The sequence below is a fragment of the Meleagris gallopavo genome, chromosome 5 (genome assembly GCF_905368555.1).
Source record: "Meleagris gallopavo chromosome 5, MGAL_WU_HG_1.1, whole genome shotgun sequence".
NCBI classification, from domain to species: Eukaryota; Metazoa; Chordata; class Aves; order Galliformes; family Phasianidae; genus Meleagris; species Meleagris gallopavo.
In genome coordinates this window covers 45207898-45229273 of record NC_139408.1, presented here as the reverse complement: position 1 = coordinate 45229273, position 21376 = coordinate 45207898, and the positions used below count along the sequence as shown (strand labels likewise).

Genomic DNA, 21376 nt, shown 5'->3' with positions numbered 1-21376 from the left:
TCAAAATCACCACAACAATTTTAAATAGGCTCCTGTTAGACTATTTTTCCCCCTTCAGATAATTATATTTTAAATTATTTCTAATGGTACAATTATCCCAAAAAGTGTTTGACATTCTGCAATGGAATGAATAAATAAAGCATTTTCCAGTAATTCCACCCACATTTACTAAAATTAGCTCAGAATCATCTCTGAAGAAAAGAATACATTTCCCTTTTCAATGCATCTCAAATATACTGAACTGCAAAGATCCTTCAAAGTATATCAGTTTTAACCACCAGGTTGCCTAGCATATCTATTTACTATGCTATCATCAGTATCCTTCCATGGAAGTAAAAGTAACACAGAAAAGGAAAATTACAGTAAAGGGCAAGCACTGATGCAATACATTTTTTCCTCCTCTGATTGGATGATGGCAAAGAAAAAGAAAATAAGATACATGAAATTGCAAAGAAAGGAATGGCACTGGGGGGGAAAGATAAGAGGTGGGGGGGCAGAAAGCAGTTTTCTCCATGTTGGACTCAAAAAGAAAGAGCAACAGAATAAAAAAGTACTTATTAGAGTCCTTCACTAAAATTAGACAAAGCAAGAAACAATTTTTAAAAAGGCATCCTCCTCCTCATTTAGTCAAGAAGATAAGGTACTGGAAAAGGAAGTACTTAAAGTCTTCAGAATTAGCAATAAAATAAATAAGATTCAAAGATCTTGGTATCTATTTTATTTATCTTACTTCTCTACAACGTTGACTTCAAATAGGTGGGACAGTTCCAGTGATCAAAGTGGAAGGATAGAATCACAGAATGGCTTGGGCTGGAAGGGACCTGAAAGCCCACTCAGTCCCAACCTACTGCTGGGGGTTGGCAGCCCCCCACCAGACCAGGCTGCCCAGAGCCCCATCCAACCTAGCCTTGAATGCCACCAGAGATGGGCATCCACAGCTTCTCTGGGCAGCAGTGCCAGTGCCTCACCACCCTCTGAGTAAAAAACTTCCTCCTAAGATCTAACCCAAATGTCCTCTCTTTTAGTTTAAAACCATTCCTCCTTGTCCTAACACCAACAGATGATGTAAAAAAAGTTAGTCTCCCTCCTGTTTATTTTCCATGCTGGTATGCATCTAATCTTTTGTAACAAACTTATAGCACAAGTAATTTATCTGCGTATAATACAGCAGGCATGCAAGGTTCAGAATTTATAAGCAACCCTTAAAATGCACCTGCAATTGGCTTTACATAGTAATTAAAATAAGAGGAAATATACATCCTCTTGGGTTAATAATTATACTAAATGAGCAGGTTAATTTGTAGTTATTGCTCTCCTCCTCGACGGTTTAGTGGTTCGCACTTGATGCAAAAGGCAAGAGTAAAAATAAATCTTGACCTGAGAAATGTATTCTAAGAAATGTCTAGCTCCCAAAATGGCAGAAAAATAGGTACTCTCTTCTTGAACTTTTAAATGAAATTACATAAAGGAGATTAACTGTAACAGAAGCATTTTGGTGCAAACAGCAGTGAGGCAATGACTCATGTTTTGCTATTTAATATGGACATAAATCCTCCTCCTCAAAAAGCTCAGTTACAATTTCAGCAGTGAAAACTGTATCTTTTCTTCTTCTCCCTCTAAAGCCAGCATTTTTTTTTTAATCTTCAGGCCTGCAAAATAACATAAGTAATATTACCACGTAGACATGCATACTAAAGCAAAAGCTCTTCACATTTCTCTTTTACATATATTTACTCTATCAGAGACAATACAGTTCATACTCAGAGCAAAAACATGGTTAGGTTTTTTTTTTTTCAGTATTTATTTACTGTCCCTAACCTAGCCTTTCCAATGTAATTTAAAAATACCAATGTCTTAAACTGGAGCAGTTTCATATCCATTTGATATGTGAGGAAACTGTAACGTAGACATCACCCTGCACTTTCAGAAGAGTATATCCTACTTTGGAAAGTCACCCCACAAGCTGGTCAGCTGTACTTCTCAAGCAGTACAAGCAAACAGTAAAGCACCCCATTCTGGGGACACGACCCCTTGCAAGCAAAATGCAGTGGTATTATTACTGAGTGCAACGAGATTCCTATTTTGCAGCTCCGTGTCAGTGGAGTTATCAACACTCTGATCCAGCTTGAATCCAACTTCTTGCTCCTATCCAACTGCTAAAGCGAGCAGTTATATGGCAGCTTTGAAGAATTACCATTTTATCTAAGAATAAACAGATGGCTCCAGTGTTGTCTTCATTGTTCAGCAAGAGTTTTCTGGAGGTAGGAGAGAAGGGAGGGCAGAACTGATATCTACCAAAATTAATTCACTGTTTTTACTTCAAGCCGTAGACTCAAACCTCCAAGGCTTTCTGCCCATGCTCTTCTCATGCCCCTGGAACTGCCACAGAAAATCCTGTATTGATCCATTTGCAAAGCCAGAAGAATTCTCTTAAACTGGATGATTATCGAAAAAAGGATAAGGACAAGCAGGATGGGTAAACAAGTTTTTTCCTCATTAGAAACATGTAAGATTATGCTCTTTGAGGTTGCAATCTTTCATTACATGTTATTACCACTCAGTGGTGCTGGGAACATTTATTTACATAAGCTTAAAGAATATGTAAGTTTTTTAAAAACATCTGATGTGCCACAAATACTTTCCTAATCCCTCTAACTAACTAAAGTCCATAAGAGCAATACCCCTAGTTTTTGCATTCAGCCTGGATTCACACACACACACAACACTATCATGTTGCAATTCTATTCCTATCAGTTAATTTATCCCAGCTGACACAAAGTCTGAATGTAAGTTTTTTATGCTATAGTAAAGCAATGGAAGAATATAAACAAAACAGAAATTACAGAGAAGAACATTGAGACTAAAAATCACACTTTAACATGATTTTTGTAAACAAAAAATGTGTAATTTGGAAGATACACAATGATTAAGAAATACTTAGTTTGTCCATAGAATGTGTTACTAAAGTGACAGGTATCTAAAAATCCTTTAGTATATACGGGGTGAATGGGTAAGATATTTTCAACTGCAGTCAACAGCTTCAAGAAAGCACAGCAATTTCACTCAGTCCTGCTGGGAATTGACACAACTGACAAGGAATGACTCAGCTCATCTACACATTAGAGTTGTACACATTCACAGAACCTACAGCCACACGACAGCATTGAACAAAGAAAGCTGCTCCTGAAACAACCATTATCAAGATACTGGGGAACATATCCACAGCTTGATTGCTTTGTTCCTTAACATTAACCCTGCAAAAAGTAGCATACAGAAATATTGATTTGCATGCAAAAGAAACTAAAAATGTAGAATTTAAATACAAATACCTGTATCATCAAGAGTCCATTCAAACAGTAAGACGGATATGAAATATTGTCCTGCTCATATAAAAGTATCAGCCAGAAGCAATAAGGCTGGCCTCAGATAGATGTTTCTAAGAGATCCAGCAGAAGTTTCCAAACGGTTCTTTGTCTCTTTTCTCATTCTGTTTTATTATGACTCAAAGCAGAAAGCTATCTTTCTTCCATAGACAGTGGCATCCGTCTGGTAGCTGTGGGGAGTGCACATTCAATAGGAAATATTTCAAGAAGTGCCTCCATGAATCAGCAAGGTTAGGGAGTGAGGAGCATGTGACAGCTATGTAAAACTAGTTTGAACAGACTGACGAACAGAGCTTGCAGGGTTCTTATTTCCAAAGACTGTGAAGGATACTGGTATTGTTCAGTCTGCCAAGGCCTGTACACAAGCTGATCTTGGAAGATATTTATACAAGGTGAAGGAAAACAAGGCAAAAGAATGCCTGTGATGTTAACTTTCACAGCATGAATATCATCATCATTATTTCAGTGAAATAATTTTTGCTACTTATGAATCACTACCCTATCTTTAAAAACCTTTCCTTGAGTTCTGGATTTGGTTAGAGATGCAAGTTCCAGCACAGCACAGGGCCATTCAGTTTCAGAATCTGAAGCAACCTTCATATTAAGGCACAGAATCATGTAATTGTATATAATATAGACAGCTGATTCTTCTGCCATTATCTTCTATTCCAGACCTTGTCAATACTGTAGAAATTGCTTCCAATTTTCTCGTGAGTTTGCATTCAAGACCTAAAGAGAAGTTTTCTTGCGCAAAAAGTTGCCTCTGAAAAATAAAACAACACATCCCTTTCCAAAGCATTAGAAATTCTAAACGATAACAGGAGATTTCCTAGAATTCCTCAGTCTCAAGAACTATCTACATTCCCATCATGCTTACTCCAGTGTAAAAGTCTCTGCTTAAATGATGAAATAATCCTGGTTTATCTTTTGAAAAATAAAGCTTCAGGCACTGAGGCTTGATAGAGTCAGTATAACCTTACCACACTATTGACACCTAAACCAGAAGCTGCTGGAACAAAGACAAAACTCTAAAAATAGCTAAATAAAATAGTTATACAAGTATACCCCAGATAGCAGGATTAATTTTAAATCTTGATGGAACTATTTCTTTTTGCATTCCAAATTATTCCTGTCACAGTATATCAGCTGAGGCACAGATTTAAGCCTGCAGTCCTAGTTCCTGAAGCCCTTAAATTACAACCAGAATTTCACCCCAGTAAAGCAAGCTCCCCTTTACAAACTGTGGAAATGTGAATCAATGCATAATGGAGTTTTTATCCACCTTAATTTGTGGAAATTAGGGAGCATCTCCAAGAGTTCCGAATTTAAAAACACATGAAGCAATAAAACAAAAAAAACAACAGAAGATGGCAATAAAATCTCCTAGTTACTAGCTTTAGTCACTGTCATATTACAGTCATTACACTATGGGGCACCATCTTGTGAAAGTGTTCTCAGACTTACATAAACGAATAGATCGACCTACCCTTTGAGGAGCCTGCATTTTGTGTATTCTAACACAAAACATTGTTTTTCACCCGTCTGCATCCTCCTGCCATTTCTACTGAATGCATCATCAGGTTCTGAAAAACTTGTGCAATGCTATTACCCACTGCCAAAACAGGCAAAGGATACAAAAATAAATGGGTAATGCTGAGCAAGCATGAGGATAAAGGCTCCTTAAAAGTACACAGTGTTGTTACGAACAGTTGAAGCTTTCTAAGAAAGGTAATACAAAGGAGAATTGTTATATTTGCACATTAATTATGCCATTTCAAAATGAATTGTGCAGCTGTTATAAAGTTATTTATTAAGTGATCATGCTTATCTAAACAAAAACAAAGCAAACTCACTCTCCTGCTGAGCAACATGTCACCTTTGCATGGTATTCCTCGTGTAGAAATAAAGCAGCACTGTAAATACCTTGCTGGATATTCCAGATCTTTTCTAGGGGAGAAGAGTAAGGTTTTCTGAGGTCAATAGAACAGTTTTTAGATGTTGAAAAAAACCCACCATTCTTTCAACTGTGTTTACTATGAAAAACCACAAATACACACTACCAAGTTCCTCCTTATTATGTTGTGCCCAAAGATGCTCTGAAACAAACTGAATTAGCACCTCCAAAGGAGAATGCGTCAACCGTATAAGGAAGGGCAACCACTGCCCCAGCATATCACCTGTAGACTTCTGGAAGTCTAACTTAATGACAAAGAGCTTATTAAACACTCTGCAGCTGATACACTATACTCTCCAATCTTTTCAGTTTGTACAGAAGTCCAAACACTTTTGAGCATAAATTTGCGATTAGCACAACCTGATTTAAATCTGTTCTATTTTGCTATTGATGGGAAAGTGATCTGTCAGCTGTGACTTCCTCTCCACTCATGCTCCCCCTCCTACTAGCTTGAATAGTTGTGCAGTTGCACATTTTTTTTGGAAGTGAGTACCTGAAAAATTTGTTAACATGACTGTCAGTTCCTTAATCAGACTGAGACTGCATGGGTGCAATCCCATTAGTGCCAGCACACACAAAGCACTGCAACACCTGGTCACTGCTCTGTCTGATACAGCAAGAGCTTCATTCAGCTTGACGTTGAAACTATACCAGAAAACCTCAGCTTGATGCACACCATAAGCCAGCCAAGTCTAAAAGTGCCCAAAGCCATTTTACCACTCCAGAGTCCTGTTCCCATGCTGCTACCCATTTCTCTCATGCTGGCAAAGGTCTTTTCTCAGGTGATCTATTTTCAAACTAACCATTATTTTAACCATTATTCCCAGGTTAGACAAGGCCCTGAGCAGTCTGGTGGCAATTAGCCCATGGCAGGGCGGTTGGAACTTGGTGATCTTTAAGGTCCCTTCCAACCTAAGCCATTCAATGATTCTATGATTATTTTCATGGTTTGGCTCAAATCAATTCCCCAGTGTGCCTCTGAGGCAGAGCACAAAGCCTGGAACAGTGAAACAACTGGCACTGCCATATTCCTGAGAGAAGCAAGAAAATTGAAATGAAGATTTTTCTCTCTCCGTCGTGTTCTGAGGTTTCTCAGAGCGTTATATTAAGCTATGATGTGTACGTTTACCATTGGTTCCTCAGATGTCATTTCAAATCAGCAAATATGACCAACAGAAATATTTTCATGAGTCTAAATTTTAATAAAAGCATGTGACTTTGTATTGTTTCAGAAAAATACAGATATACCTTTCACTTTGAGGAAGCAAAAATATCTATTTCATATACATGTATGTGTAACAGAGTCAAGGTCAATCAATTTATCCACCCAATTAAGTGAGTGCAACTTTTACATAATATAAATTGTAGTTAAAAATAGACATTATTATCTTGGGCATACTTCAATAAAGACTAAAGTAGTATTTTTTAGGATAGCATTTACAGCTTAAAGGTCTAGCTGGAAGTATTATTTTCTAAAACATTTGATGTGACAGCTGGATCCTTTAGCATCCTATCTAGGCACCAGAACCATAAGTACATAAGATGCATGATCTCTTTATTTTAGATAATGTTTATAATCTGTTACGTTATACAGTGTTTAATTCAAAATGTGAGTTGCTTGCATCTACAGAGAAAAAAAATCTGAGCAATTAGTATCATAAAGACTGAAAAAAAACAATAACAATCCTTGAAGTAGTAACTGGTGGTTGTGATGCTCACATTTAACAACATATACTGTATAAAGAGACATTCAGAATTTGAGAATACTCTTGCTAATCAAAGAGAGCTACAATAAGGCACACTCATTATTTTTACTGATACATGCTAGGTTTATAAGCATTGGATTCTTTCTAACCTAGATCTATTCTGTCTTCAAAATCCATACTAAATGTTTTGGAGGGGAGTTGAGTTGCTTTCTAAACTGACAGAACCACTCCAAAAAACAAAGTATATTGTGTTCCCAAAAGAGTGAATAATTCAATCTTCCACCTTGATAACTCACTATTACCCTGATATTTTGAGTACAACAGAAATGTCAGGGCCTGGAAGTTTTAACATTAAGCAGGCACAAATTAACCCAAAGTAACTGAATACAAAATAATACAATGCACAAAACATTATAAAAACCCCTGGGGAAACCTATCAGAAAAGCTTTCAGAAAAAAAACCAAGCCACTGTACAGAATGTGTCCTAGTGAATATCCCTGTATGCAAACGAGATTTGCACCAGACAAAGAATACATACTTTACTATTGACTTTTTGCCACAAAAGGGTTAGTTCCAGTAAGACAGCGAAGAGTCCCATTAAACATCAGAAATCATGGAAATAAAGACTACAGGCAAAAGTTGCTGTAAGAACAAAAATTGCTGTCCCCGAGCTGCTTCACTGCTGGTCAGTCTCCTGGCAGAGGTTATGATGTCCTGAAGAGTCATGGAGTTAAAGCATTCAGTCATTTCAGCAGTAAGTCTGGCAGCTTGTCCTAATCTGCTGGTGGCCTCCCATGATAAGTGATCATCTTGACACAGATACAGATGAGATAAACATTGCTATTCTTCTCTCCTGGTTCTGCTCTAGGGCCAGCAATATCCAAAACACATTCAGAATACAGTTTCTAGGTAATTCCGCTTAGACTCACCGGAAAACACAAGGCATTCAGGTTAAAGCTCTGAAACCTAAACTCCAGATGCTAAGATGCATCTCCTTCTATGGGGCACCAAAATCCATTAGATTTCAACAAAAATTCATAAGTTTTCCTGACAATCCAGTCTAAAGAAGCCCAGTTTCTCGATCAGAATATTAAGGTTAATTGAGATTACGACTGACAGTCTGATTTTCCAGCGCATTCCTATTAAGTTAGAACTTCATACGTTTAACTGAAGAATATTATCTCATTAAAATTGAGTACTCTGAGTAACATCATACTAAAGCTACCATTCACCCATGCTTACATCATATTGAAGTGACTCTGGCCACTGAGGGAGCTACTGAGCCTTTCATTTCACTTGCACAACTGTTTCTGAACAGTTCTGATGAGCCAAATCAAGGAGCTCATTTGATGAAGACTATTCTGACTAAAAACAATCAGCTCTAGCTTGATCATCTTGTCAACCTACCTCATTACACAGCTATCTGAAGATGAAAACTAATGCAGCAGAAAAGAAAGCCACTCACATTCCAAAAATAAAACATACATTATACATAATATTAAATTATATATATTATGTAACAAACTTGTTAGAATGATCAGAATTGCAACTAGTAACTTTGAAGACAAAACCAAACTACAGTATGTAACAACAGAAAGCCAATTAAAATGAAATCACATCCCTTTGAAAGTGATGTTTCAATGAGCATTAATATGTCAGTGTATTCACTGTGTAATAAGTACATGCATAGACATGTATTGGGAACCATGCCCATGGCAGGGAGGTTGGAACTAGATGATCTATATACTATATACTAGATGATTTATATACTTAGAAGACAATGAACAGAAATCGATAAAGTATATGACAAGACACTGTGGCTAGATACAGATAGATGGCATTTAGAAATGAAAGAAAGATTATGAGATGGATATGAATATGTGCTGCCCAGGAAAAACAAATAGCTTTATAAAGAATGACACTAATAAGTAAAAGAGCATGTCAGTAGTATGTTGTAGTATTACTGCCAAATGAGAAGTAACACAAGAAATGAAAAAAGAATGAATTCATGAGACTGGTAGGAGAGCTAGGAAAGAAATCTCATATATACAGTAGCAGGAACCAGACATACACATAGAAGGAAAAAAAAAAGAGAATAAGAAGAAAAAGAAGAAACGTGTACATGCTATTCAGGTGCTAAAAACCTCAAAGAGAAAAGACTATAATTCTCTCCAAATAGGATGTCAATGCATCTGTTTTCAGTCTATGCTGTTCAGGTTTTGGAAGCAGAAATCTAGAGGGGGTGTTGTGGGGAAGGAGTTTCTACTAAAAAACACAACAGCTCTGCGTATAAGCAGACAAGAGGATCTGAGTTTCAGGGTGGTAAGAAGAGGGTGGAGGTGGGTTCTGGAGGGAATGAAGGCCAGAAAATGAGAAGAAAGTGACTGATTTTTTTGTTTGTTTGTTTTAGAGTGAAAGCCATTACAAAATGAGGGCTCTTTTTGTATTTGCACAGAAATTAATTACTAAATGTCAGCTTTGCTGGATCATACAAAGACTTCACTCAGTATTACTCAGCTCCATTGTGTTGAACGTGTACAAGCAACACTACTTTAAATATACTCCCCTTAGTAAACTAAAATTTTCTAACTAGAAGATTCAAGTTATGTATATAAGTGACAATATAAAAACCAGTGTGACATAATGTTAAGCATTTCAATACTATTTGTAGGTACCAAAGGTAAGATACATTCTTTTTATTACTGCTCTTGCTTTTTTATTATTATTATTATTAAATGAAGGGACAACCTGAAGGAAGTCAAATAATGCATCTGCGTGAGAAAACGAGGCATGAAAAGTCCAAGTTGACGTCACTGTCCAACAGGAACAGGCAGGGAAGCCAAAAACACATACCTCTGTGCATTACATAAAGCATACCACTTGTGTTACAAGCAGCTTTTCAACTCTACTTATATCCTACTTGGTGCAAGAAAAGCAGCATAGAGCAAAAACTTCCACTGGATTAGTGTCTTAACATACCTGGACAATCACAGCAAGTGATTGCTTTATAGAAAGCTTACCAAGCAGAGATGAAGCCATTGTACCTTTCAGTACAAATGTCTATGAAGAGGCAAAAAATGAAAATTTCAGCACAAGGAAATGAATGTTTTGTCCCCAGAACAGCTGTTCATGTAGAGAGAAAGCAGATGAAGATACCAAGAGAAGTTCAAGGCCAAGCTCAAAAGTAATTAGTAACATGAAAGATATGACATAGAACCTTTAACCAGGCAACAATCCAGTAACGACATACTGCTTGAAACATCATTTTTATTGAGAAAAGAGCAAAAAAAAGAACAAAGAAATCTGTGGCTACAGGGAGGGGACTCGATAAAGGGAATGGGAGGAAGCCAGCCCTGCTGATTGCTGTGAGGTACAAAATGAAATTGATGTGATTTTCTCCAGTGATATGCAGCGCATGCAAATTGTTTTCTCCGAACTTCCCCAGAGTCAACAGATTGCTTTCAGATTATTTTGATTACAGGAACAATTTCCAATACAAAAGTTTCTAAATCAGTATTTAATAAAGTTTAGCATCAAAAGAACTCACCACTACAAGTAATAGCAGCAGACAAAAATGCTTAGCTAAATAAAATGCCACACATCTCAAAAAGGGAAAACTAAAGCATCAGGATTATGTACTTTAAACACTGAGGGCAGTGATAGACCAGAAGAACACTTAGAACAGCAGAATAAGCAAACTGAGAGGGAGCTGCAGCTGGTTCTCCAATTACCATGTATTGTGCAAAAACGAATACTCAAATCAAAATCCATCAGAACATTTGTAATCTCAAAAATGACACGCAACTGCTGAAAGTGATCTATATTTTAGAATATCAGCATTTAAGTTGTCTAGTAACTGCAAGGAGGTACAATGAAAAGCCACAGGGAAGCATTAACAAAGCAGCCTCCACAGTATTGCATAAGGACTACAAAACTAATCCCTCAGGTTTTCTCTTCAGAAAGCCCAGATGTATTCAAGCAGCTCTGTTATCAGCTTGTGTAACCACTCAGAGTGAACATGAAGGCATTGAATAAAGGGCATTAGTAATGTTAACACTCAAGGTTCTTGCAAAACCATCTGCTGGGGAAAAGATGATGAAGTACAACTCACTGTTAATGAGGGCCATAATAGAAACTCTAATGTTGGTACACATGCACAGGCATCAGAGTCTTTGCAACTTAAAAAAAATACTATTACAGTACCTATCTTTACATTACTTAGACATCCAATATAGCAGAAAGTAAAAGACAACAACTACTACAAGACAGAAAACAAAGAGAATGAAAAGTAACAGCACTAAAAAAGCTATATGTAAACACAGAGGTAAGTAATGTTTCACAGTAATGCTGAAGGAAATACCTGAGCAGGTAAAGAGCCCTTTCAATGTCATTGAGTTCTTCATCAACTGTCAGTCGTTCTATTTCTTCTGGTGTCTATCAAGTGTGAAATAGAGATTATGAGTTCACAATGCCTTCCCATTGCCTTATTTTAATCTTCTGTTACCAACCCCCTCCTCCCCACACGCAGGGATGCTCCAGGAGTGATCTGAATGTCCCTGAGCCAACATCTCAAATTCAGTCCCATCGACCCCTCACTGGGGGAAAGAGGGGCAAGAATTGAAGCACAGCCCCACATCAGACACTACCGCTATTCGTCACTTGAAAGAAAGTATAAACCAGTCACATGTACGTTAACCCAAAAGCCAAAGTAAGTCTGGTTTTGGTTTTTTTTGTTTTGTTTTTTTGTTTTTTTTTTTTTCAGCATAGCAGTCTCATGACAAAAATATTAAAAACATAGAGTCCAATACGCTTTACTCCAAAATGACCGAAAACAATCTCTGATACCCCGGTGCTGTAAAACAGACCAACTATCCGCACAGCTGTCCACAGACACAACCGGCGACAATCTCACACGGACTGCAAAGCACCGTTCTATTTCCGAGCACATACCTTCAGACTCCTGCGCACCGGCCGCTCTATAATAGTTAGTTCCTGCAGGTCTTCTATGTACCCGAACAGATTGCTCTGCCCAAAATCCATGTCGCTGGAGCACGGTACGGGGCGCATGGACGCGCCGCAGCCCCCGGCAGCCGCCGCTTCTCCCGCGGCTCACATCGCACTGCCGGCACCGCGCAACGCCCCCTTCGTGCCTACCGCCACCGGGAGCCCGGCACACTGCGGCACGGCCCCGCCGAGCTCCCGCCGCCAAACTTTGTGCGGCCGCTTCCCCGGCCGGGCAGGGAGCCGGATGTGCCCCTCGCGGTACCCCGCAAGCGGGGCTGTTAGGAGCCAACTTTCCCCTTCTCGCCGCTCAGTGCCGGGCCGCGGGTCCCACCGCTCGCCGCGGGGCACGGAGCGGAGCAGCCTCACCGCGCAGCCCGGGTGCCGCCCCCCAGCCCCGGGGGGAGGGACGGTCGCCGTGGCGCAGTGACGCTCCCCGCCTCCGTCCCGCTCCGACAGCGCAGCCCCCGAGGCGGACGCGCCGCGCAGCGCAGTAGGCAGCGCGGAGGCGAGAGCTGCGGGCCGGGCCGGGGCAGCCCCGCACGCCGGCAGCCTCCGCAGCGGGGCCGCCCCAGCAGCACGAGCCGGTCGCCGGGGCAACGCGGCGCTACAGCGGCCTCCGCGGGGCAGAACGGCTGCGAGCGCGGCGAGATCCGAACGCGTGGGGGGGCGCCGCCCCCTCGCGGCCCCTCAGCCCGCGTTCTCCCGGCGCGGCTGTGGCCACGCAGACCTCCCTCCGGGTGTTTCTGACTCATCGGTGCCGTCCGAAGCACCTCCTTCCCCCCCGGCCCGGTGCTTCCTAGCACCTCAGCCGTACCCTCGCCCAAACCATTTCGAAGCAAACATAGAATGAAGCTGGAAACGTTGTGAATTTAGTGAAAAGCCCAAAGCAGTTTCCTCCCCCGACTAATGATTTCAAACTCAATTTCCATTAATAAGTAAGATAACCGGCAAACGTGGCAGTGATTTGTGATCCTCCAGCGACAACATCACTCACACTTTTCCTAACATCACTGCCATTTACCTCCTCTCTGGCACGGGGACTCTTTCTGAGGCACCTACTTGCACCGTGGCAGCTGTAGGATTTATTCTTCTTCACAGAGTACACTGGACATACGAGGAGAGTATTTAAAAAATGAGAAAGCCAATTTTCGCCCTTTTAAGGATGGCCAAATAACATGGAAAACGCTCTCTTTCTGAAGAATTCAGTATGACAACACCTGTGGGAGTGGACAGGACAAGAGCACCCAGCATTCAAGTAGCCAAGCAGTTGTCTGGGCTTCAGGACAGTGGCAATTATCACAATGAAAACAATCAGAGTAAATAAATAAAACAACATATCTGTAAATATTCTGTAAAAGTTTATTTGAGAGCTTAGCAACATTTCACTGCTACTTTGATACATGTGTATGACTCAGTAAGTTTGGTTGAAAAATGTAATTCCAGAGCTTGGTAATGCTATACAGCCTATTGCTGAGAATTTGATCAACTTTTATTTTATAATCAGTATCTCAGCTTTTATTTAGTAAGAAATGAACAGTGTCTTATTTCTCTGTGTACTGTATAGGACAAACCCTATGCTCATTTAAATCAATGGAATGATAAATAAATAAATTAATTAAATTAAATTAAAAAATCTCCATTATTTCAAAATAATAAGACCAAAACTGCCAGCAGGAAGAGGGAAAAAAAAAAAAAAAAAAAGTGATCAAAAGTACAAATAATTAATGTTATGTAATAGAAAGCCCAAACAGTCCATCATTTCAAGAATGGTGATGAAGTACAGTGAAACAGTTTTTAAAATCTCCTTTGCAATAGGGAAATTTGTAAACAGGGAAATAGGGAAAGTGACCAGACAGGAAACTGAAAAGTTATAACTGAATTTATCTCAAAGCAGTCAACTAACTATCTCCAGGAGATGGAAAATAACAAATATATATATACATATATATAATAATAAGAACTTTATAAAATGTTCTCAAATTCAGAGTCCTGTCTCTGGAGACATCCGACATCTTCAAATCTTATTCAAGAAAACCCTTTTATAAGCTCTTTCACAACTCTTTTCTGGTTATTTCATCTTGCAAATGGCTCTCATGAATCTTGAAGGTCTTAGGAGACCAAAGAAGTTTCCTTTTGTGTTCTTCAAATTAGAAACTTATTGCAGTCTTCAAGTCAGATATTGGAAAAGTCAGTCTTAAAGAATGAAATACGTTAAGATTTACAACTAGGATGGTTTTTCATATTTCATTTTATATTAATTTTACAAGCCACAAAATAACAGGCTGTTGTTTTATATATATATAACAAAGATGCAGACAACTCCCTTAATGCCTTTAAAAGTCAGTGCTTATGATTCAGCCCAGGCCACGCTGTGCAGACACAACTCCAGTAAATTTTAAAGTCAGTAAGTATGTGAAATATTTTTGTAGTACAATTTTATAAACATCTTGAAAATGCAAAAAGCAGAGGAAAACTAAAAGAAATTTCTTGTTAATTAAATACCAGTCCAGAAGGAGCATCACAGGAGGAATTAAGTTGCCTGAATTCAATACAAACTTATTCCCTTTTGATGCACACATCTGCCAGACGGAAAGAAAACAACGCTTGCACATTTTGTTCCAAAACCACATATATATAAGTTAATCCCCCCAGCAGTAAATCTACTCTTCCCAACGATCTGTCATCCTCATTTGTGATGAAAGTCACATGACTTCCCTTACACTGTTGCTGCTTTCAGCACTCCACTTTTCCACTACTCTCTTCTTGCAAATAAAGCTCTACTTTCGCTTCATTCTCAACCTTGTCACAGCTATTACAATGATATGAAGAGATATTTCATAGTGCCTTTATGAAATCCAGAGTGAATTGGAACCCCCATTTTAACACAGGAGCTGTGTCATCTTGTGAAAGTCAAAACAGGGCTGATTTTAAATAATCCTTCATTGATGGAGAAAATTGCAGAGCACCTGGGAAAATGAAGTGGAAGGAGAAAAACAGTGTTATTCACGAGTTCTAAAGAGATAAACTATGAATGCAGTATGCATCACAAATGAAAAAAATACAAGATGGAGAGGAGGACTTTGCTATCAGCATACTCAGCCCATGGACTCTGGGTGAGGGGATTTGCCGTGTTGCACAGATGCACAGTTCTCCTTTGCTGCCCACCACAGGTGCCTGCTTCTAGAAATGGCTTTCAAAAGGTTGTGATTCCTTGATCTACTTGTTACGCCTTCCCAAGAATTAACCTGTAAACTGAATTATTTACAGAGAAATTGAAAATTCAGGAAGTCTCAATGTGTATTGCAATGTTTGAGTCAGCTGGAATATAAAATAACTGGTTTGGAGGCTGCAGAAGGGCATGCCAATAAATGCTTTCAGACACTGTGAGCACTCCAGATTTTTTTTGGCTTAATATTTTCGTTTTTTTCTTTACATATTTCTAATTTACACTATGCTTTTAGCTGAATACTTCCTTTTGAAATGAAGAATTTCCTTAAAGGTCAAAATTAAATTAAATGTTTCATTCTGTCACTTCCCCTCCCCCCCCCCTTTTTTTTTTTCCTGTTAATTTAACATTCCAGAAAATATCAATGCTCTTTCATGCAGTACACTACGTAGATTATGCACAGTTCTGCTCAGAACTCAGCAGCTAAACTGAGCATCAGAAGTTTGATTGTCTGTTCATCAGGCAACAAGAGACAGCAGGAGCTGCTTCAGCTGTAGCTCACCATTCTCAAATAAGCAACCTCTGACTGGACTGTTTTGGGGGTTTTCATTGGTTTATTTTCACCAAATCCTTCAAAATTGCAGCTTTAACATTTAATCTACTGCCTTAGCCTTGCAAAAAGAGGTTTTCCTATTCCATTCTTACTCCAGGTAAGAATGTGTGCACAAACAGCTGTTCATCAGATAACCTCCAAGTCAAGGCAAATCTGTAAGAATATTCATCTAACAGAGCCACTCACAAAAATCCATATCTGCTTCAGAACAATGCTTGGAACATAGCATACAAAGCTTCCGCAGGAAAAAAAAAGGTTATTATTTAGCATATTTTCCACTTTGTTGCTAAGAAACTGTTGCTTCATTTTCCTATTGCCATTTGCAGAAAAATTCTGATTGTTCATTTGCTACTTTGGTCAACTCATTGTAACAGCTATGTAATTAAAAGGGGTATAAGGGAAAACACTGGAAAGTACTCATTGTGTTGTCATCACCTGTAAAGTGGCCTCTCCTATTTTCTCCTATAATATAGGGACTTCCAATAAAATAAAATAAAATAAATGGGTGTACACAGAAAAGATCTTTAAACTCGTTTTGATGTAATGTTTAATGTTTGTAACAGAACAAGCTGCATTCCATCTCCTTCCTTAAGAACTAGCATTGTTCTCCTACAGTGCCTAATCTGCTAGCTACTGTTCAAAAACAGTTAATTGCACTTCCACAAAGACAGAATAACAACACAAAAAATAGACATTTCTGTTTCTTCTGATACTCTACAGGTATTTGTAAGATTTCTGATGTGAGAGTAAGATCTACTAGCAAATTACTTCATGAAGTTTATTTGTATTTTAAAAAAGAATAGGTTTTCGTTGTTGTTGTTGTTTTGTGTGCCCAGGTTTACTAATTATTCATACACATAAGGCAGAATTTATTTACATTTTAAAAGTAGGAATAATAATGTTAAAAATCTCAATGACATCAGCTCCTCAGCAGGGAGTACTTCTACACAACATTCTATCAGGAATTTTCTCAACCGTTTTTAATGAGGAAGGAACTGGAAAACATCTCCAGAAGTGTGAGTACACCTCTGGAGTACGTTGTAACATGGATCAAATGACACTGGGCATGGTACAGAGGCTGGAGCTCAGTGTAGCCCCAACATTTCCCTATAGGCAGGAAGAATGCACGTGCCCCAGTTCAGGAGGTGAAGGAGTTTGCTTGTGTGGACCCGGTGAAGCCACATCAGTTACCATACCTCAGAGCCAGATGGACACTGTTACACTCCTAACAAAGAAAGCCAGTGAGTCTAGCTCCTTGCTATGACAACCATGAACAAGATCTGCCATAAATATGTCAAATCTTATATTAAAACTAACAACTTTTTGTCTTTGAGTAATCTTTACTCACTGGTTGCCATAGAAACTTCACATTTTCTACCTAAAATTACTGTTGGCCAGTTTACTGAATTTCTTTTTGTGCCAGTGTTGTCCTGTACTTTAATTCATTCATCCTTTCCTGAAAGACAAAGACTGTATTCACACCTACACAAATCCTAGGTTAAACTGAGCACTTAGACATCACCTCTAGAGTAGGCTCTCCATTTACTTCGTCACCCTTACAGCCCTCTCTGCATCTGCTGCAGCTTCACTTCATCTTTCCAGAATAACAGTGACCAGAACAATATATAGTATTACATAGTGAAACCTCAGAGAAGTCATACCTTCCATGAAGAACTGCACAGGTATTAGTTTAGCAAACATACACATTGGCAGGTCATAGTAATCTTGTAATCAGTTAATACACAAGGTCCACAATCATCTAACACTAATTAACTCCTGCCTTAATAGTCTAAATTCTGATTATTAGCCTTAGCTGAATGGTGCTGCATTTCACAGAAGTAAAACCATCCCATTATTCTGGTCCTCCAAGTCCTTTCAATCTTTCTAGCAGATAACTTAATTCCCTTCTGTATTAGTAACATTGTGACATCAGCAAATTTAATATTGTATCACAGTTATTAATGAAATAAGATTAGTCGCCAAGACTTAAGAAACTCCGTAAGTAAGCTCCCTACATCGCACAGATTGATAGATTAACCTATGAACCAGTGTGCTCCCTTAAGTGCATTTCATTCCCTCTTAGCTTATTCTTTCCATCTCAAAATTCTCATCTATTCCTTGTTATTAACCATTTTTCATATAAAAATATTTTGACCGTGTCCAGATATATCAGATGAACTATATTTTTCTGCCCAGAAAACAATCTATCCTACCTCCTTCCTTCCCTCCCTCAAAAATAAGAGGTCAAGTAAAACAGCCTAATTTCGCATTTCCACTTTGTTAAGCAGTACAGAATTCTATTTCATTCCTTATCTTCATTACTTCCTTTATTATTCTTTCCTTCAAAATACATTCTCAAGTACCTATTGCATCTGACTTTATCTGCAACAACTGCAAATGTTTCCCTCATCTTAAATGAAGATTCCTCTGCTATTATTTAGTCACTCAGAAAAATCTTAACCTTGATATCCGTACTTGAAAAAGTATTTTTCTATTGTAACTACTGTTAAATGTGCCAGTGCTCTTAAAACTCATGCCTGGAGATTATCTTGTCCTGTTTTTCTGAGTCCATCAGCTGAAGAAACAGCACTATGTCTTTGGCAAGGTGTATTCTATACCAAAAATACTTCAGGTAAATAAGCAAATCAGCTGCAAAGTTAAAAGCATGGAGAGGGAGGAAGATAAAAAGAAAAAAGAAAAAAAAAAAACACCAACAAAAAACAGCAGTGCAGTCAAAGGATTATATGCTTTCAAATAAATAAATTAGAGAAACATAGGAAAAAGGTTTCAGAATACTGTAGAAGACAGAAAGAAAAATCCAAGATAAAATTCTCCCCCAGTTCACATTCTCTCTCTCAGAGCTATTATTTTTATGGTGCTATGTCTTAATGGATCTTGCCAGGTCTAGAATGCTATTCTATAACTTTTAAATATGGAAACAAAGGCCTTGAGAGCAAGAAAACCAAGATTTTACATTCCCATCCCAGGACCAGGGCAGCAGCCTAACCTGACATTCCATAAAAAAAAAACAGAAGATCCGATTCTACAGCCTGCAAATCACAAGAGACTCCAAGTACCCCACAGGCCAGAGTCTACATTTCTGTCATGCAAAATGTGCCATAAGGTCAGTATCCATATAAATCATGATACAGTGACATTCTTTTATTAGCTATAGTGGCTAATAAGATCAGTTCTTAAGCAGATACTGATCTCAGTACCTGCTTAACTACTGATCTTCATGCAAGAGAAAGAGAAAAATCAAAAATACACTAAAGCAGTACAGATTTGATACTAACTGAAAACCTACGTCAGTTGCTCAGATGCAGATTCAGCTGTACCTAGCCCTGAATTTGGCTACCATATCACTGATCCCAAAATTAAAGGTACTGGTAGAAGACATCTCTGGCTTGACCTACTCTAGGAGAACTGTTCTGAGTCTTACAAACACAAAAGGGGCATGGTTCATAACTATTACTAATACTAGCTATTATTTCCAATTAACAATTTCCTGGTATTTATGTAACTGCTGATCTAAAGAAGTCCCAAGATGAAAAGCAGATCTTCAGAAGCTTTGTTTCTCATTGGCATTTTAACCAACAGCTCATTCTGCACTGCAAGTAACAGAACTGTATTTACCAACTGTGTAACAGCTAACATTCCTGCGTGAAAGAAATGTGCATGTCTTGTAGAGAAACTCTTGTCACTAAATACCAAAGCTGTGTCACTCTGAGGTTATACTCAGGAAGATTAATGTTACTGTAAAACTAAGCAAACATTTATGCCTTTTCAAAAGGACTCAGAACCTTAATGCCTCTTATAGAACAAGTTGATACCATGGTAGTAAGAAGAGTTGCTACCTCTTTTGTAGACAGACCATTCTGAACTTCAGTGCTCATATAAATAGTAATCTGCCTTCTTTCAAACTAGGATTTAGGGACTGTCCCTCTGTCTATAAATAACACATAGAAATCAGCTGCACCAACAAACAGATTTTTGAAGGAAAAAAATCTCAAAAACTCCTACGCTCTGTAAAGATATGTCCATAATTAAATTAAAAAGCATAATTCAACATAGTTTGGCAAGTCATTATTCTGTTAAATCTTTCCTTCAAGACAGAGGTACAAACTCTGAAGCTATTTAAGGACAGATAAATTACCAAGTACCCTACTGTCCACATTTTATCTAACTCTTTATTCAGAAGCAGCCACATCTAAATTTGAGAGTAATCAGTTTCTTTTGTTTCTGCAAATTTGTTTTTGCTGATATCCAGTAAAATAGAGAGAAATGAAGCAGTAAAACTCTAAACTAGGAAAAGTTTCAGTGATAAGCTTGAACCTACACAGTCTGGAGAGAAAGATACTTTGAATGAAGTAACGTTTAATAAAGACTGCTGAAACCTCTCATTTAGGTTGGCTGGGAAGTTCCAATAGTTTCTACCAGTTCACTAGTACCAGCAGTCATCAACATCTCCAGTTCACTATACATAAATAAGGTTTGCAGGTTTAACTATATCAGATCCTGCTTCCTGAACTTGCAGATTCTCACTGATTTTAACTCAGTTTCTGCGTAACAGGAGGACACAGCGTCACATTTCAATTGCTCTTAGGAGTATATGAACTGGAAGCAACTCCTTGTGTTATGAATTAGCAGATCTGCATTAATGAGGATTATCTGGAACTGAAACTATCCTTCAAACGACTTAATGTTCTTATTTCTGTCCTTGGCCTTAACAAATTTTTTAAAAAAGCCTTCACTTTTCCTATTTTCTCACAGAACCAAGAAACATCCGCAGATACCACCGAGAAGAAATAATTGTAATTGCTGCTGTAATTGCATCTAAATCTAATACCCTAGTCTCTCCAACCTCAAAATGTGGTTGTTTTTTTTTTTTTCTTCTCTCTCTCTCTCTCTCTCCCCCTCATGTCTCATACAAAATAAAGCCTCTCAGGACAACTGCCAATCTTTTAGCAGAAATAAAATCTCCCATAATCATAGTAAACAATACACAATGCCATCTCCCCCCACCAAGCTCAAGCTTCAAACAGCATTTGATCACACTGGAAAAAAGACCCACGCTGTGACGTTGGCAGTACATTTGCTTCTACAGCTGCTGGCAGCTGTTCTGCAAATCGCATTACTTCACCACAATGCTACTTAGAACAGGGAATAATGAAGAACACAGCAACACATCAGCAAAACAGAATGACAAAGTTCCTACTGAAAGCGGTAATGACACACAACCTTAGCTGGTAATTTTAGAGTTGAAATTTAAGATGCGCATTTTCACTTGAATGAGACCTGTTATGCACACAACGATACAGAAATCATCTATGGGGATGCTGACACTGTATTTTGAAAGAAAAATTCCATTTGCAGGAAGGCAAATTTTCCCATTCTTCCTTTGTCAAGGTTGCACCAGCCCGTCTAATGCATGCTTTAGTATAATGTATGCAAACAGCACCATAGCTACGAGAGTACTCGTAAGGACGGAAGAGGTGCGTGCGTAGCCGCAGGCAGGTGCTACGCTACGCTGCGGGCAGCGCGCCGCCG

General features: G+C 38.6%; 1 protein-coding gene across 8 annotated transcripts in view; it reads right to left on the bottom strand.

Annotated features, from left to right (window-relative positions):
- Nucleotides 1-12714, bottom strand: part of PPP4R4 (protein phosphatase 4 regulatory subunit 4) — a 62129-nt gene extending 49415 nt beyond the window's left edge. For 2 of the 8 annotated variants that reach the window (XR_014883739.1, XM_085225555.1), the window contains exons 1-2: nt 11994-12708; nt 11404-11477 (exon numbers count right to left, since the gene is read on the bottom strand). Coding sequence is in view for 6 of the 8 variants with exons in the window: in XM_085225555.1 (XP_085081681.1) it covers nt 11404-11477; nt 11994-12110 (191 nt within the window). In the remaining 2 variants the exon portion in view is untranslated. Of the gene's footprint in view, nt 1-11403; nt 11478-11993 lie in introns of all 8 variants that reach the window. The other 6 variants (XM_085225553.1, XM_085225552.1, XR_014883740.1 and 3 more) reach the window with 5 other exon arrangements.
- Nucleotides 12715-21376: the final 8662 nt, after the last annotated feature.